This window comes from Pituophis catenifer, unplaced genomic scaffold, assembly GCF_029215685.1.
Source record: "Pituophis catenifer annectens isolate HBS135680 unplaced genomic scaffold, rPitCat1.0.hap2 SCAF_3, whole genome shotgun sequence".
NCBI classification, from domain to species: domain Eukaryota; kingdom Metazoa; phylum Chordata; class Lepidosauria; order Squamata; family Colubridae; genus Pituophis; species Pituophis catenifer.
The window spans coordinates 75,106,480-75,124,506 of NW_027256883.1; the positions used below are offsets into that span (position 1 = coordinate 75,106,480).

The window sequence follows — 18,027 nt, forward strand, 5'->3', positions numbered from 1 at the left end:
TGAAGCATGATCGATCGGTTCCAAGACGCCCTGGGCGATCAGCTTATCCAGCTGTTCATCTACTTTAGGCCGCAGGGCAAACGGAACTCGGCGGGGCTTAAGCCTAATTGGGGTGATTCCCTTGTCCAGATTAAAAGAAATTGGCCTCCCCACAAATTTCCCCAGTTTACCATCGAAGACTTCCTTGAACTCTTCGATGATGGTGTCGAGTTCGTCCCTGTGGATCTCGTGGATACCCTGGATTGAAAGTCCTAGCGGCTTAAACCACTCCACGCCTAACAGGTTCGGTCGGCTGTGCTCCACGATGGTGATGGGCAGCTTTCCGTTGAAGTCGTTGTACTTCACGTGGATGGTGGCTCTGCCCAGGATTTCGACGGGGTTTCCATTGAAGTCCACAAGCCTCGCCTTCGGGGTTTTCAGCTGGGTCTTTTTGTATGAGGGCTTCAGCTGCTGTAGGTGCTGCCAGTCCATGATGGAGTAGGCGGATCCGGAGTCTACCTCCATCTTGCACGGTGACCCCTCTGCCAGCAGCGTCACGTGGAACTTGGTGGTTCCCTCGTCGCTTGTGTGAGCGATGGTGGTCTGGTGCACCGTTCTGTTGCGGGGATATTCCTCCTCCCCGCGCCGGGACTGGTTCGAGGACCGTTTGGATGTCCTCTGGTTGTCCTTGCGATTTTCGCGGAAGCGAGGTCTGGGCGGTTCCGGGGCTGGATCTGTTGCTCTGCAGGCCTCGGCGATGTGCCCCCTCTTCAGGCATCGACGGCAGGTCGCGTCCCTCCATTTGCAGGTTGCCCTGGGGTGGTCGCCTCTGCAGCTGCCGCATCGTTCTCCCCGGTCGCCATGCTGTGGGTTTTCCCGCCTGGGGGGGCGGGAAACCTTGTAGACGGCCATTTCCTCATCAGACTCGGATTGCGTGGTTGCCTCGTCTGATGAGGTCAGGCCCGACTTGTGGATCTTGTGGATCCCTCTGGCTTTCACCATTGCGGCGGCTGCCTTCTCGGATGTTTCAGCCGCTGTTGCTTCGTCGAGGACGTCTTTGAGTGGGATCCTCTTCCGGCTGAGGAACTTCTTCTGCAGTCCCACGTCTCGCATTCCAAACACAACGCGGTCTCGGATGGCATTCTCCACGTTGTCGAATTCACAGTTGGCAGCGATTTGGCGAAGCGCTGCCACGAATTCCTTGATGGATTCACCTTCCCGCTGGTTTCTTTGCTGGAAGGTGAACCTGTTTGCGATGGGGGTGCCTGAAGGTGCGTAGTGCTCCTGTAGGACTTCCTGCAGGTCGTTCCAGGACATCTCCTCAATGTCCCTGGGTGCCACGAGGTCAATCGCCATCTCTAGGACGTCCGCTCCGCAATGAGCCAGGAAGAGGGCTCTTTTCCGCTCATCGTCGAGGTTCTGGTAGCCATTACCTCGCAGGAACTGCTGGAACCGGACCATGTACGACCTCCATTTCTCTCTGGATGGGTCGAATGGGTTCAGCGCGGTCATCGGGGCTTGCGGAGTTGCCATTCTGAGAGTCGCTGTGTGGTAGTGACTTCAGCTCGGTGGCGATCGTGCCTTGAGTCTTTCTCAGGTTCTCTTCTCTAGTCCTTCGTCGCCAGTGTTAGATCAGGCGCAGGAACAGAAGACGTGACCAGCTCGATACATTTAATAACTTTATTGGTTACAAAAGTAGCAAGACAAGACTGCTGGCGCGCTGCCGGAGCTCTCCTTATATTCGCTCCCGGCAGACGCACCGCCCCTTGACAGGGATTCAAATCTCCCGCCCGATTGCTAGCAGCCAATCAGGGCGGATGTCCTTATAAGGACATAACAACAATAACGTTTTCTTGTGGGAACCAAGGACATTCTCACGGGTAGGTGGCTGGCCAGAGGAGGAGTGAAATAACCAAGCAACCAGCCAGCAACTGGATTGGACAGCATGACCGGTGATTGGGAAAAAGGGGAAATGTTTACTTTTTAATTAGGTGAAAGCCGTTGGAACTTTAGAGTCGGCTTTCACCAGTTGTGCCAATATGATGTTTCCAATAAACTGTTCTTTGAGGAACTTGCCTGCCTCAGAGTTCTCCTTTCTATGGGTACATTACTTGGAACATTGACATCAGCATCTATTTCAAAACTTTTAACATAGAAGAGACATAAAATTGTAAACAGTCATCAACAATTCCAAACCTTGAATTGAAACTCATTCCATTGTTCAGGTCTAAAATAGTGTATGCTTCCCATATAACAAAGAACAGCATTAAGTAACAGCATTAATTAATGTATATTATCACTGATATATGAAGTCAGATTTCAAATGATGCAAGAGGTGCAGTTTTGTTTTTCATTTTAAACATCAGCAATGAGAAAATACAGGTTTTTGCAATGCTTTATTTGGAACAAATGAAGGTAATCTAAGTTAATAACTGCCCAAAATTAATATAAAAAAACCAAAAGAAAATATTTGTTAAACATATTTAAGAAAATAATCCATATTAATTGATTAATGTAATGAAGCTCACTACAGATATAAAATTTCTGATATTCCAGTGACAAATTAATGATTTAACTAATTCAGGATTTTTTAAGATCTGAAGAAAGTCATACGAGCTCTTCCCTAGCTAGACAGTTCAGTAAAGTTGAAATTCAATATTGCCAATGAGCATAAAACAAACTGCAGTATTCTGGAGACATCACAACTTTGCATATTGTTTTATTGCTACCTATCAAAGATACATTTGGCTGAATTTGTTCTGAGTTTATTTCATATGTACAAGAAACCGTCTTCCCAACTTTGGTGTATAATATCTAGCTGATAAATTCAACTATGGTTCACTAGAAGATATGCCATAACGAATTATTTTAGTCTTTTAGGTGTCCCTATAATTATTTTTGCTACAACTAACTGATATGGCCACTCCTCTGTAAATTCACTTTAACAGGAAATTATTCAATTCAATTAACAAGAGAAACTGCGTAGTTTACCTTTGAATATTTCATACCCAGAAAATATTGATAACAGGTTTTTTTATAGGCAGTTCTGTTTTAAGGAGAACAGAATCTACCAGCAAATACAATACTGCGACTTTTGTTGTGTTTAAAGAAGAAAAGAAAAGGATGATCCGCATTAAATTCATCTTTGTGTTGTAGGATCCGGTATCCAGGAACATCTCGAGACTCTCCTCCTTCTTCACTTACTTCCAGGGAGACTTTGTGAATGATCTTGGAAAGAACAATGCCTTTCGACTCTGACATTTCAGAGAAATCTGATGCATTCTCATCAAACATGTGAGTCATACCAAGGCTTTCTAAAATGGGTTTGAAGTCATATTCACTTTCCACTTTGAATTTGGGGAGGAACACATTAACTCTACTGTTTGCCATCACACTAGGATTGGTCCACTGTACCAGCTTCTCCGGGGTGATCTCATTCTCAAGCTATAGAAATAAGAAAAATAGTAGGTGAATAGATTGGATCAGCTCTGATTGGATACTATGGTATGGTATGGTATGGTGTTGGTGTATGATGCATGATGTAGGGTGTATGGCCGTGATGGCGAACCTATGGCATGTGTGCCACAAGTGGCACGCAGAACCATATCGGTGGGCACATGAGCTCAGCTCCAGCTGATTTTCAGGCCTTCTGGGCCCACCGGAAGTAGGGAAACAGGCTGTTTCCTGCCTCCGGAGGGCCTGGGGGGTGGAGAAGGCCCATTTTTCACTCTCCTCAGGCTCCTAGAGAGGCTCTGGAGCCTAGGGAGAGCAAAAAACGGGCCTTTTCCAGCCTCCAGAGGGTGTCTGGGGGGGTTGGGGAAGGCCGTTTTCAGCCTCCCCAGGTTCCTAGAGAGTCTCTGGAGCCTGGGGAGAGCAAAAAATAGGCCAACCAGGCCCACTGTGCAATCAAATGCCAAAAGCAGGGCAAACACAGGCAGGGTCACGAGCGCATGCGCAGGGGTGGGGCGCATAGAATTATGGATGTGGGCATGCACATGCACAACCCCCCCCTCCACGGTCCCCCTGTTTTTGGCACACGATGGCAAAAAGGTTAGCCATCACTGGTGTATGGTGTATGGTGTATGGTGTATGGTGTATAGTGTGGTATGGTATGGTATGGTATGGTATGGTATGGTATGGTATGGTATGGTATGGTATGGTATGGTATGGCATGGCATGGCATGGCATGGCATGGCATGGCATGGCATGGTATGGTAACGTAATAGTGTTGTATTGCATGGTATGGTATTATATTGTATTATTGCCCATCAGTCATACACAGTGAAATTTGTCCAGCAGCTGGCAAACCACTGATCATAAATGGAGATTATTTAATATTAAATCAAAGTTAATTTGAGTTCATTAATCCATGCAATTGTTGTCATTTTTTAATTTACTGTGGCATTATGTTTTGCCTGAGGACTGAGGACAATTAATGCAATTGCAATATCACTCCTGGAATGCTACTAGCTGTTGTGATTTGAGCTAATGAATCGTCCAGTCCAGCTTCTTTTTATTAATATTGGATCCAAACGCTAAGGTCCTGCTACATTCAATGAATTAAACAAATGGCTACAAGACACATTAGGAAATGTCTATTTTTCACTTCTTTCTAATCAGACTATATTGAAACATTCAAGAAAGAGGGTGATTGATATGCAGCTTTCCAAAAAGTACTTTGAAATTTATCCAAATATTTATTTCTACCTGTTCCAATCCAGTTGTATCATCCTCTAGATCTTTAGGTAGTAAGATAAGCATGCTTATATGTTTATTATGACATGGGAGTTCCAGAATCTTGGTTTTTAAATCATTTATGTAGCCCAAGCATAATGTAGCTTCCAAGTTCATCATCTGCACAGGTTTGGTTTCTGTCTAGTAAGGAAAAAACAGAAATTGAAAGTTTACTTAAATACCAGTTGTGGTCAAAATTCCTGATTATGTGTCTATTTGTCTTCATAAATTGAAAATATAAACTGAGAATAGAACTCAAATGTTACATTGTTAAATTATTACAGTTGTGTACAAATATGTATACTGTAAAATAAAAGTTAATATTTTGAAAAAACGCAGTCCTTCGACTGGATTTTTAAAAATAAATAGAGTTTTTTTAAGAAGTGTATTCTGTGTGATTAACAACATTATATTTGCTTCTTTATAAACATACACATGAGAATATTATTCTGATGTCTTCTAAACGTGTCATATGGGGTTTTTTGAGGGATAGACCAGGGGTGAAATTCAGCAGGTTCTGACAGATTCTGGAGAACCGATAGTAGAAATTTTGAGTAGTTCGGAGTAGTTGAGGAGTTTGGCGAATACCACCTCTGGCTGGCCCCAGAGTGGGGTGGGAATGGAGATTTTGCAGTATCCTTCCCCTGCCACGCCCACCAAGCCACACCCACCAAGCCACACCACGCTCACAGAACCAGTAGTAAAAAAATTTGAATTCCACCACTGGGATAGACCATAAATGAATCATTATGACACATCGATAATTTGGGTCATTAGCTATAAAATCACTCATTAGAGCTGATTTAGGATTTCGTTAATTGAAGTAAATGCTAGTTTAAAACTCAGCAAGCTTTTTTGTAGCATGTAATATATTCTTCTTATACCTTGCTTATTCTGAATGGGCATTCCTTGGTTTGTGCCTCTGGAAACTTCTTCATCCAGTTTGTTATAAAATAGGCTGCATTTAACAGGATTATCTTGGTCTCATCATTGACACTCTCCTCAATTAAAATGTTTTCCATTTTACCTGCAGATACAAGGGCAAGAATATTTCATTAGAGGTACAACCACAGATTGTACAGGGAAAGAACAGCCAAAGTTTCTAGGAAAAGGCAATTCAAGATGCTGCCTCTCCAGAAGAGTTTAGATTCTAGAAGAGGCATTTAGCAATTTAGCAATACTACTATCTCAGTTTTTTGCTTTCAGAAAAAGATTTGGTCCTTAAGGATGTCTTGTCCATCTGATGTTGCTCAATTGTATTGGACTGGCACTTCCTCCATCCAGCCTGGATAGCAAAGATTGAACATTTAGTCCAGTAAAACTAAGGATACCAGTCTATGAAAAATTAAATTATTTAGCATAAACAAATAATCCACCCAATGTTTTCGTACAATCTGCTCTCCTGTGGACACATAATACGTAAGAAGCAAATCAAATCTCTGTCATACAATTGACCCAACAATGTCAACAGCTGAACAGTGGAAACCTCAATTTGCTTTCTGTGCAAATCTAAAATCATGCGTTGTAGGCATGAGAGCTAATTTCTATACGGCCAGATTACAACACTTGACGTCATTTCTAGCCATTGCCAAACAAATGGCAGATGGAAGTTGGGTCTTCTCTCCAAAAAGGAGGGACTGAGTAGCCCATTAATAGAATAAGCAAAACGGAGAAGCCAAAAAACTTTTCATATTGACTCCATAAAAGTTCTTGCATTTGGAAACCTGATGCTCATTAGAAGTCTTTCATTATGGCTTCCTAACTTTTCTCCAATAAAGAATTCATCAGGCGTTCTTAATTTCTATTTTTTTTGAGTGGGGGGGGTGTTGCATGGTTTTTAGAATTTTGAATAACAGAGTTGGAAGGGACCTTGGAGGTCTTCTAGTCCAACCCCCTGCTTGGGCAAAAAACCCTACACCACTTCAGACAAATGGTTATACAACATCTTAAAAACAGTGTTGGAGAATTCACAACTTCTGGAGGCAAGTTGTTCCACTGATTAATTGTTCTAACTGTCAGGAAATTTCTCCTTAGTTCTAGGTTGCTTCTCTCCTTGATTAGTTTCCACCCATTGCTTCTTGTCCTACCCTCGGGTGCTTTGGAGAATAGCTTGACTCCCTCTTCTTTGTGGCAGCCCCTGAGATATTGGAACATTGCTATCATGTCTACCCAGTCCTTCTTTTCATTAAACTAGACATACCCAGTTCCTGCAACCGTTCTTCATATGTTTTAGCCTCCAAGTCCCCTAATCATCTTTGTTGCTCTTCTCTGCACTCTTTCTAGAATCTCAACATCTTTTTTACATCGTGGTGACCAAAACTGAGTGCAGTTTTAATTCTACCTATCTGTTCATGTCACTACCTTAAGGAGTTTTTTATGTTCATATGGTCACACCCAAAGAGCTAATGAAGCTGCTGCAAAGCTACTGTACTCAGGGCAGGACAGGTGTGACATACCGTAACTATCTATGGCATATTGAACAAACCACCATATAAATTACAGATGTTTTTCTGAGCATTGCCCTGTCAGTAGTAGTTGTGGTGTCCTTGTACAGGTTCCCAAATCAAAATAATAAAAAATAGTAAAAAGTTAGCTAAATGAAACTCCTTATTTGCAGAAGCAGCAGGAATCCGTTCTACAAGCAATCATGACAACTGAACGATACCCAGCTGAAACAACTTTCTTTCTGAGTTTAAATGAACTATATAGCACAAGATATTGGTTTTTCAAATGCAAGGCCATGTTTACAGGAAACCAGCAGAATACCCAATGAGTATTATGGTGTGCCCTGGTCAGACATTATAAAGACAGATGCCTCTGTACAGCCCAAGCCAAAATCCCCATGAAAGACAGAATCAAGGATGGGAAGGAAGGGGTCGGACTTACTGAAGCCTAAAGTGACCAATAGGAGTTGGGCAGATCACAACTGTTGATTGCATCAGCAACCAAATGGTCAATAAATCATTACCAAATTATATCTTTGGGAGAGAAAATTGATTCAGGAGAAGAGGAAAAAGACAACTTTAAAACTAGAACAGGTGATGATGACTTTAGAAATGGGCTGAGAAAGAGATGAAGGCAATATCATAGGAAGGGGAAAAAACCAGTTACTGGGGATTTTTGACCCTTGGTTAGGGAGAAGTGAGAAAGAATCTATTTTTGGCACTGTTTTTCCATACCTTTGGGGGGGGGGGGAAGTATGACATTTTTTTCTATTTGTCTACTTCATGCAAAAATAATAATGTAATGGTGTAAGATATAGTGCCAAAAAATCTTGAAAGGCTGATACATTGCTGATACAGGAGTTCATTTATTGAATGCCAATGAAAAGTAATCCTTAAAGAAGCCTAACTTCCCAGGGAATACAGGTAGTCCTCAACTTATAACCACCATCGAGCCCAGAATTTATGTTGCTAAGTGAAAAATGTGCTAAATGACTTTTGCACCGTTTTAAAACTTTTCTTGCAAATTTGTTAAAGGAATCACTGTTAAATCAAGGACATGGTTGTTGAGTGAATCTGGCTTCCCCATTGAATTTGCTTGTCAGAAGGTCACAAAAGATTATCACATGAAACCCCTCCCCCCCCTCCCTGGGATACTGCAACTGTCATAAATATGAAACAGTTGTCAAGCATCCGAATGTAAACCATGTGACCATGGGGATGGTGCAACGGTCAAAAGTGTGAAAAATGGTCATATCACTTTTTTAGTGCCGTTGTAACTTTGAACGGTCACTAAATGAACTGTAGTAAGTCAAGGACTACCTGTAGCGACTTCCATTTTAAAACTGAAATATATTCAAACTTATTAGCATCGGTGTATTGATACTGTAATATTATTAGCACAGTAGTCATATAAGCAAATGAAGGGATAATTCCCGATTCAAGGACATCCCAAATCATGACTTAAAAGAGATCTCTTGATAAAGAATGCACTTGCCATCGGTAAGGTCAGAAACAGATTTGTTGATCTGCAGCCTGGTATCTTCTGGCTTGTCTTTAAAATCTACAACTTCAAATTCTGATGGGAAGGGCCTTTTGACAGAATTGATGAATTCCTGAAAGAGACAAAGCTCCAGGTTAAGACTTAACTTTCCCCACTGGTAACATGAAGGTGAAAAGCAAGGATGTTGCTGCCAAGGACAAAAATTGTGACACACATGCATGTGGCAATTTTAAACTTGAAAGATAATTGGGGGGTGGGGGGGCTTTGACTTGGATTCCACACACGCTAGCAGATGGATGTCAAACTCGATTCCATTGAGAGCTGCATCAGGGTTGTGTTTCACTGTGAGGGACTTGGGGCACGGCCAGCTTGACGTCACTTATTGAAGCTCCATTTTCAGCCACGACGGCCTCCTGCAGGCCTCTGCCAGTGAAAACAGAACCTGGGAGGGCCGCACACAGCCCTCCCAAGCTCTGTTTTCACTGGTAGAGGCCTGCAGGAGGCCGTTGCGGCTGAAAATGGAGCCCAGGAGGCCCACGCATGGCCCTCCTGAGCTCCGTTTTCACTGGCAGAGGCACTGCGGGCCGATCCTTCGCTGTTTCCAGGGTGGGCCAGCACCCTGTGGGCCGGATCTGGTCCACGGGCCTTGAGTTTGATACCTCTGCACTAGCACAAGAGGACTGGAAACCATCAGGCCCACTAGGCAGTTTTGGGGCCAGTTGGCAATCTCTAAGCCAAACCCGCACAATTCATAACATATGATTGATTATTCATGCTTTTGTATTTCGATGAGCCAAAGCCAAATATGTCAAGAGGCCCAAATATCGATGACTCTCGCTCTTGTGCATTTCACAGCAAAGGTCCCCTTTACAAATCTTGAGCCTTAATAGTACAGTGGTCTACGCACCCTGTTATTAACACAGCTGGCTGCAATTTCTGCTGGTTCGAATCTCTCCAAGGCTCAAGGTTGACTCAGCCTTCCATCCTTTCTAAGGTAGGTGAAATGAGGACCCAGTTTGTGGGGGCAATAAGCTGACTTTGTATAAATATACAAAAGTATGAAGGCTATTGCTTAACGCATTGTAAGCTGCCCTGAGTCTCCGGAGAAGGGCGGCATATAAATCAAATTAAAAAAAAAAAAATCTCCATCCACTGCTTTCATAATGAATTAAACGAAATTGGATTTCAATAGCTTTGTCTGGAACACATCAGTTATACCATATTGAACTTCAATGGGCTAGGATTTTCCACAATCAAGTAATATTAAGGCAGCAACGTTAAAAAAATCTGGAATATTTTTTAATCCACTGTACAACATTATCATACGCAACACAGGGCAGCTCCCTATTTTAAAGCTGTATAAATCATTTTAATTCCAAATTATACATTAAACATTAATACACAAGTAGTCCTCAACTTAGAACCATTCATTCAGTTACCATTTGAAATTAAAATGGCACTGAAAAAAAAGTGAGTTATAACTGATCCTCACACTTACGACCATTGCAGCATCCCTGTGCTCCTGGGATCAAAATTCAATCACTTGGCAACTGGCATGTATTTATGACAGATGCAGCATCCCGGATGACATGGTCATCATTTGTTACCTTTCTAGCTGGTTTTCAGCTAGCAAAATCAATGGGGAAAGCCCAATTTACTCAACAACTGCATGATTCACTTAACAACTGCAGTGGGAAAAAACTGGTAGTAAAATCAGGCGAGACTCACTTAGCAATAGCACTTAGATTTATATACCACTTCACAGTGCTTTACAGCCTTCTCTAAGCAGTTTACAAAGTCAGCATATTGCTCCCAACAATCTGGGTCCTCATTTTACTGACCTCGGAAGGATGGAAAATTGAGTCAACCTTGACCCAGTCAGGATCGAACTGCTAGCAGTCAGCAGAGTTAGCCTGCAATATTCTAACCACTGCGCCACCACAGCTTTTAACAACTGCCTTGCTTAGCTACTGAAATTCTGATCCCAATTTTGGTCATAAGTCAAAGACTACCTGTATGATCTTCACATCAGTAAAAGTGGCTTTGCAGCAATAATGTCTGGACATAAGATAAACAGCTTCAAAATTCAATAACACCCGAGCATTAAAATCAAATAAATATTTATTGTGGCATATGATTCAAATACATGAAACTCAACTTTAAACATTCTTCAGTTAGCATATAAAAATAAAGATGAAAGGGAAAATGCATAAGTTAACATTAAATAAACAAGGAATTAAAAAGTATAGGTCTGTTTCCAACTCATATTACTTAAGGGAAATTTCTTTGCAGACTTCTGGCAGCAGAAAAGAGAGAAAAATCAAATTTTCAGATTCTCAGAGCCCCCCTGGATTCTCCCAATAATTCTTTAGTGAGTCTCTTCTTTTGGATGTCGTAGGGAATTCAATGGAAGATCAAACTGCCAACAACAACAGCAACCCAAACCTCTATTTTTGGATTAGAAGCTGCCTAAAGCTTCTAACATCTTCTGTCAGCCAAAGAGCACTACTGGGTACAACCCATTGTATGACAACTGAATCTTAATGATTCTTATTAAAGACACACGCTATAATTAAGATCCTGCAAAGCAGGAGTGTCCATCCTTATAGCAACATTTAAGACTTGTAGACTTCAATTCTCAGAATTCTGGCCAGGGACTTCTGGGAATTGAAGTCCACAAGTCTTAAAGTTGCCAAACTTGGACATCCCTGCTGTGGGGATTCTAATTTGGGCTGCAATTTCATGCATCATTTTTGCTGTCAGCAAGATTGGTTGGAACTATCAACCCTCTGGGAAGGTTGCTTACTTCTCGTTTTCAATAAAAATGTCCTATACAGTGAATAATATGTTCGCTTAATGACCATGGTGTTCATTTAACAACTGCAGATTCACTTAATGACCATGATCATTACCATGGCTACTTCAGCTGACTGCTAGCTGCAGTTCGGCAATTCAAATCTCACTGGCTCAAGGTTGACTCAGCCATCCATCCTTCCGAGGTAGGTAAAATTGTTGGGGGCAATAGGCTGACTGTTGGGGGCAATAGGCTGACTCTGTAAAACCTCTTAGAGAAGGCTGTAAAAGCACTATGAAGCAGTATATAAGTCTTAGTGCTATTGCTATGGACCACTTGGAAATAAGTCATAAAATCAGATCAGTCACATGATGACTCCTTACGATCATCACAATTTACAGCAATAATGGGCTGTTTCCATTACAGTCATAAACTGAGAATATCTATACATTTTTAAAAAAATTAAATTTAGTAAAGCAACTATGAGCATAATGTAATGGAATATGGGATTTAGATGATAACTGTCAACCTGCTGGGCCAGATAGAAATGATTATTATTTCTTTCCAACTTACCGCAGTAGGGTTAAGGGATTTTTCTACATAAAGCCGCTTAATCATTTTTAATGAATAAAATGAGCTAAGTTTGGAAGCATCAGAGGTAATTGTCTGAAATCCAAATGGAATATCTTTGACATCTTCTAGATGGAGCCCCTGTTAATAAACAAATACCAGTTTAAATATTGATTTCAGTAAAGATTTCTGCCTAATATTTTCAGCACAATCAAATAAAACATAACAGTTCTTTTCTATCTGATATTTTGTCCATCTTATTTTTTCCTGTGACCAAGGAGAAGCCACTGAGAAGCATGTAAGTAGGACATGAAGAGTGAAGCCTTCACCAGCAACTATTACTCACAAATAGTCTCTAATAATTGTTTCCTTCCTGTCTGGGCTTCACCCAGGGGTGAAATGCTCCCGGTTCGGACTGGAGCGTCCGATCCGGTAGCGATGGTGGTGGGTGATTCGGAGAACCGGTAGCAAAAATCCCTGAGCACCCCTCCCCCATGCCCAGCTGAGCCTCACGATCATCAGAGGCTTTTCTTTTTTACTTTTAAAAGCATTTTTTCTACAACCTCTTCCGACAAAAAAATGCTTTTAAAAGTAAAAAAGAAAAGCCTCTGATGATCGTGTGGCTCAGCTGGGATCGTCAGAGGCTTTTCAAAGCATTTTTTTCTGCAACCTCTTGGCCGAAGAGATGGTTTGAAAAGCATTTTTTAAAAAGCCTCTCTGACGATCCCAGCTGAGTTGCCTGATCGGCAGAGGCTTTTCAAAGCATTAGAAAAAATGCTTTGAAAAATTAAAAAAAAAAAAGTTGGCCACACCCACTCAGTCACATTACACACACACACCCATGAAGCCATGCCCACAGAACCGGTAGTAACAAATTTTACATTTCATCCCTGGCTTCACCTCTTTTAACATGAGGTATAGTGGTGGCCAACAATATAGCAAAATTTTAATTACTTTGAATTATTTCAGCTCCATCAATGTATAGGCAGTTCGGTTTACCTCAATAGATTTACTTCATCTTCACTACCATATGCAGAGATTAGCAATGCACTAGCTAATGCCTGTTAAATACTATAGGTTTCACCTTGGGAATCAGAATGGAAATTTTGATGGCTTTAATTAATAATTATACAATTAATGGTTAATTGTTTCAACAATTAATCAGTGGAATGACTTGTGGATGCTCCAACACTGGAGGTTTTTAAGAAGAGATTGGACAACCAGTTGGCTGAAATGGTATAGGGCCGTGATGGCGAACCTATGGAACACGTGCCAGAGGTGGCACACAGAACCCTCTCTGAGGGCATGCACATCGTCGCCAGCTGCTCTTCTGGTTTCCAGTGTGCGCATGCCCACCAGCCAGCTGGTCTTTGAGCATGCCAGAGCCCTGGAAACCCAAAGACCAGCTGGCCGGTGTGCACATGAGCACCGGCCACCTGGTCTTCAGGTTTCCAGGGCTCCAGCACATGCGCATACACACATACGTGCATTCCGGTTTGGGCACTCAGTGCCGAAAAGGTTTGTCATCACTGCTATAGGGTTTCCTGCTTGAGCAGGGAGTTGGACTAGAAGACGTCCAAGGTCCCTTCCAACTCTGTGATTACGTATGTTATTCTGTTAGATTAATCCAACAACATTTAATGCTAGGGTCCTAAGTGAAAGTGTGAGGAACTACATTTTCTTGAACCAAAAAATGCACATAAGAGATCCACAAACTTATTTCCATATTCCACCCTTTTAAAAAGTGTAACTACTTCTAAACATGTCATTTTACATGGTCCAAGTAGCTTTCCTTAATATTTTCTTATCAACTCTGTGGTATCAAGATATTACTGTTGAAGTAGTGTAACTACTTCTAAACATATCATTTTATCTGTTCCAAGTAGCTTTCCTGAATATTTTCTTATCAACTCTATGGTATAACGATATTACTGTTGAAGTAGTGTAACTACTACCGTGGTATCAAGATATTACTGTAGAAGTAATGTAACTACTTCTAAACATGTCATTTTACATGGTCCAAGTAGCTTTCCTGAATATTTTCTTAGCAACTCTATGGTATAACGATATTACTGTTGAAGTAGTGTAACTACTACTGTGGTATCAAGATATTACTGTAGAAGTAATGTAACTACTTCTAAACATGTCATTTTACATGGTCCAAGTAGCTTTCCTGAATATTTTCTTATCAACTCTGTGGTATCAAGATATTACTGTTATAAATTAGTTCTAGATTTAGCCTTAGGTAAAATAAACTAACAGTGGCATCCACAGCAAACCACAAAATGTCAACCCACACATTTTTATGTCATTGTACAAATGCAGCCCTACCAAGCGGCAACACTAAGAGGAGCAGAGAACAAGAAACAATTATATATTGTTTATTTTATTTATTTTATTATTTATTATTTATTTTATTTAATTTATATACCGCCCTACTCCCGAAGGACTCATTGTTGTTTAACAACAATTAACGATTGTTAGATATATTAAATATAAACAATTGGAAATATTTAAAACACCTTTCAGGTTCTGTAAATCTCTTTTTTAATCTTTTTAATTTGGCATCTTTTTAATGCCAAATATATGGCAATGTTGTCTGTCTTCGTTTCATCTTAAGGTTTACTGTTTATTTCCTTCCTTAGATTTAAGAACCTTTGCTACTAAACCAAGCCAAGATTTTTCTATTCATATTATTTAATGGAAGAATGTAACAGTATTTGAATTTATGGAAGGATCAATCATCATCTATGTAGCAAAAGAAAAATAGACTTTTCATATACAATAAGCAAGAGTTATGCTAAAAGTAAACATCCTACCTGTTTCATCTGGGCTGCTGTGTCGCCATTAGTTGCTTTATATGCTAGAGCAAGAGAAGTTGATATGCAAAGTGGAGTAAAAATAAAATTAGCACCTTTGTCCAGTTCACACAGTTTTTTGAATAGATCAACCGAAAAAGCTGTATTTGCAGCTTGTATAGCATCCATAATTGCGATTCTGAAATCAAAAGGGCAAAATAATTGATCAGCCAAACAATCTTGTGTATGAATAATTGTTACTTTCTCACATCCCACATGCCAAATAAACATTGAATGGCACTGCCACAGATGTTTAACCTGAAGTAGCAATCATGACATTTAATACTATCTACATGTGGTATGTACAGAAAGGTGGACACAATCTGCCCTCAAGTTGTCTTGGGTCAAAAAGCTTTGAACCAACCTCTTGAATTATCTCATCACATTACAGCAGAAGAATCCACACAACTGGCAAAATTTCTTTTCTTACAGTTCTAAAAGCTGAAGCAGATCTATCAAAGTTTCAGACGATGGCTTTCAGATATATGTTCATTAGTTTCCCTTACCTCCGTGAAATTTAAAACTTTCTTCCTAAGAAATATAAATGTTTGGGAATATTTTGCCTTTTCACATTAGACCCACTAATTAGTAGTAAAAACCTCACTATAACAATCATAATACAATACCAGACATCCAACTGATACATATAATACCCTGTTTCCCCCCAAATAAGACATCCCCTGATAATAAGCCCAATCGGGCTTTTGAGCGCATGGCAATAAGGCCAACCGCTTATTTCAGGGTTCAAAAAAAATATAAGACAGGGTCTTAATTTCGGGAAAACACAGTATGTTCTTAGCTTGCAGCCATAAACATACATGTACACATACACACACACATACACTTTTTTCAGAGAATCTACAACTGTTGAATTCATAAAATGTGAGAGGAATTGTTGTTGGGAATTGAAGTGTTCTGTGGATGGTATGAGCATTCCTGAGAGCAGGAATTTGACCTGGGAGGTGATTATTGAAGCCAGTTTTATAAATACAGCAGAAGGGAGACTTACTTAGAGAGAAAAATGTCACAAAAATAGGCAAAGCCTAGCACCTAGCCTATTACTTCCTACCAGGAGAAGATTCCGAGAATCCTAAATTCTCTATTTATACACTACTACACCCTTTTGCTCAGTACACGCTACTATAAGATGAAGAACAATCAGGGTCATCTCTATTAAGCACTACCTCGGAATTCTTTCTTAACTCATGTCTTATTCTTTTAAAGCAGCGGTTCTCAACCTGGGGGTCGCGACCCCTTTGGGGGTCGAACGACCATTTCACAGGGGTCGCCAAAGCCCTCTCTCGCCCCCCCCCCACATGCCTTCACTCACCCTCACCCTCTGCCTCTGTTGGATCGCCCGGTCGCCGCTCGCTTACCCAGCCCACTCCCAATCTATTGCTGCCTCCGGAGTCCCAGCTGATGGCTAGAGGGAAAAAAAACTTTAAATTCTTGCTGCGGGGCTTCAAAGAGCTAGCTGCAAAGAGGTAAATTCCTGGAGCAGATTTTTTTCCCTCTAGCTGAAAACGCGAAATTGAAAGTAAGCAGGCTGCAACGTGACAAAATGAGGCAGAGAGATTTCTTTTTCTTTTTCCTCACCAAAAAAGGTAGGTGCAAAACTGCAAACAATGGGAAATTTAGGGCAAAAGAGGAAAGTTCCAAGATTTTAAAACACAAAAGAAAAAAAGCTCTATTTAACTAGGGAATTGTAATAATTGAGATACTATTAATTGGTTAAGTTGTGGTTCAGAGGAATATATGGGGGAAATTATTTGGTTTATTATTATTGGTAAATATAATTAATTGATTTGTAAGAAATTGGATTGCATGGAAATAATTGGAATATTCATGTTCATATTGATTAATATACAAAAAAGATAGTTATATAACTAATTGATTTATATTAAAATGTTGAATTTGTATTAAACAACTGTATTACATAATTAATCAATGTGAGGATGGATATAAAAAGATAACAATGCAAAGGGGTATAATATAGAATAGAAGGGAAAAATTGAATTTGATTAAGATTAGAGATGAGGATGAAGGGTAATATTGGTTTTTTTAAAAAATAGATGAGGAATAAATATGGTAAAAAGGAAATATAGAAATTGTAAATTTAATTGAAATGACTAAATACTGTGTTGGAAGAAATATCCTTCTGGGTTCTGCTCCAAGTGAGGAAAAAGACACTGGAAACATGGAGACTGCTTGGAAAGATGGTTTAATGGTGGACAGGATCACATGGCTTGATGGGGCCCATTGTGTTAGTTTCTGTTGCTATTGTGTTGCAAATGTCCTTTGACAAAGGATTGACTTTCTGCCTCTGGCCCATTAACAAAGGGTGGGGGGCAGGAAGGTGGGAGCTGCTTTGTCTGTAAAATATGCTTCTCCATTTCTCATCCAGGTAGGGAAATATAATATTCTGCCTTTTTAATATTTCCCAAAATATTTCATTCTTCTAGGAAAGGGGTGGGTGCTAACCTCCTACAACTGTTTAAATTTGTGAACCGGCCAAATACTCTGTTCAAAGAAAATACGTTGTATGTGTGTATGTGTGTTTCTAATTATTGCTATTTATTGCTATTTGTTCTCTTTTATTCTTTAAAGTTTAACAATTCATCCTTTATCTTAATATCTTAATATTTGTTTGGGGTTGGCTTTCTTCTCTTTCATCTTTTTTATTGTACAGCAATCTTTCTCCTCAAACCTACCACCTCTGTCTTTTCTTTCTTACTTACTTTCTCTTCCCCCCTCTTCTTCTTCTCCCTACTTCCTCTTTCTTTCTCTTTCTCCTCCTCTCTTCCTCCTTCTCTTACCTTCACTCCTACTCTAATTTCCCTTCCCTTCCTTCATCCCTCTCTATTGCTGTATCCTTTTATGCATATGGACTACTCAGAGGGCTGAAAAAGTTATTTTTGACTGGTCCTCGCACTTTTGACCAGTCCTCAAACTTACGACTGTCCTCACAATTTACGTATTTGCGCTATCTTGTCACCAAGGTGAAGAGAAGCAGTTGTGAAATGAGTGACACGGTTGTTAAGAATGGTACAATGGGCATAAATGATGACCAGTCATAACTGCGAAGACCGGTCAAAAGTGCGAGGACCTGTCAGAAATCACATTTTTCAGCCCTCTGGGTAGTCCTTT

The 18,027-nt window shown here is 40.5% G+C and overlaps 1 protein-coding gene across 1 annotated transcript; it reads right to left on the reverse strand.

The window, feature by feature from the left end:
• Window positions 1–3,006: 3,006 nt before the first annotated feature.
• Window positions 3,007–15,009, reverse strand: SERPINB5 (serpin family B member 5). The gene is made up of 6 exons (XM_070942559.1): window positions 14,842–15,009; window positions 12,026–12,163; window positions 8,653–8,770; window positions 5,598–5,740; window positions 4,687–4,854; window positions 3,007–3,423 (listed from the first exon to the last, which is right to left on the reverse strand). Exons 1-6 carry the CDS (start codon window positions 15,007–15,009, stop codon window positions 3,031–3,033), a joined length of 1,128 nt encoding a protein of 375 aa, XP_070798660.1. The 3' UTR covers window positions 3,007–3,030.
• Between the last annotated feature and the right edge of the window lie 3,018 nt (window positions 15,010–18,027).

Coding starts and splice junctions, on each gene's coding strand:
- SERPINB5 (XM_070942559.1), bottom strand. CDS start 15,009: ATGGATGCTATACAAGCTGCAAATACAGCTTTTTCGGTTGATCTATTC. Junction 12,164..14,841: donor CAGCAGCCCAGATGAAACAG/GTAGGATGTTTA, acceptor GTTTATTAACAG/GGGCTCCATCTAGAAGATGT. Junction 3,424..4,686: donor ATACAACTGGATTGGAACAG/GTAGAAATAAAT, acceptor TTATTTCTATAG/CTTGAGAATGAGATCACCCC.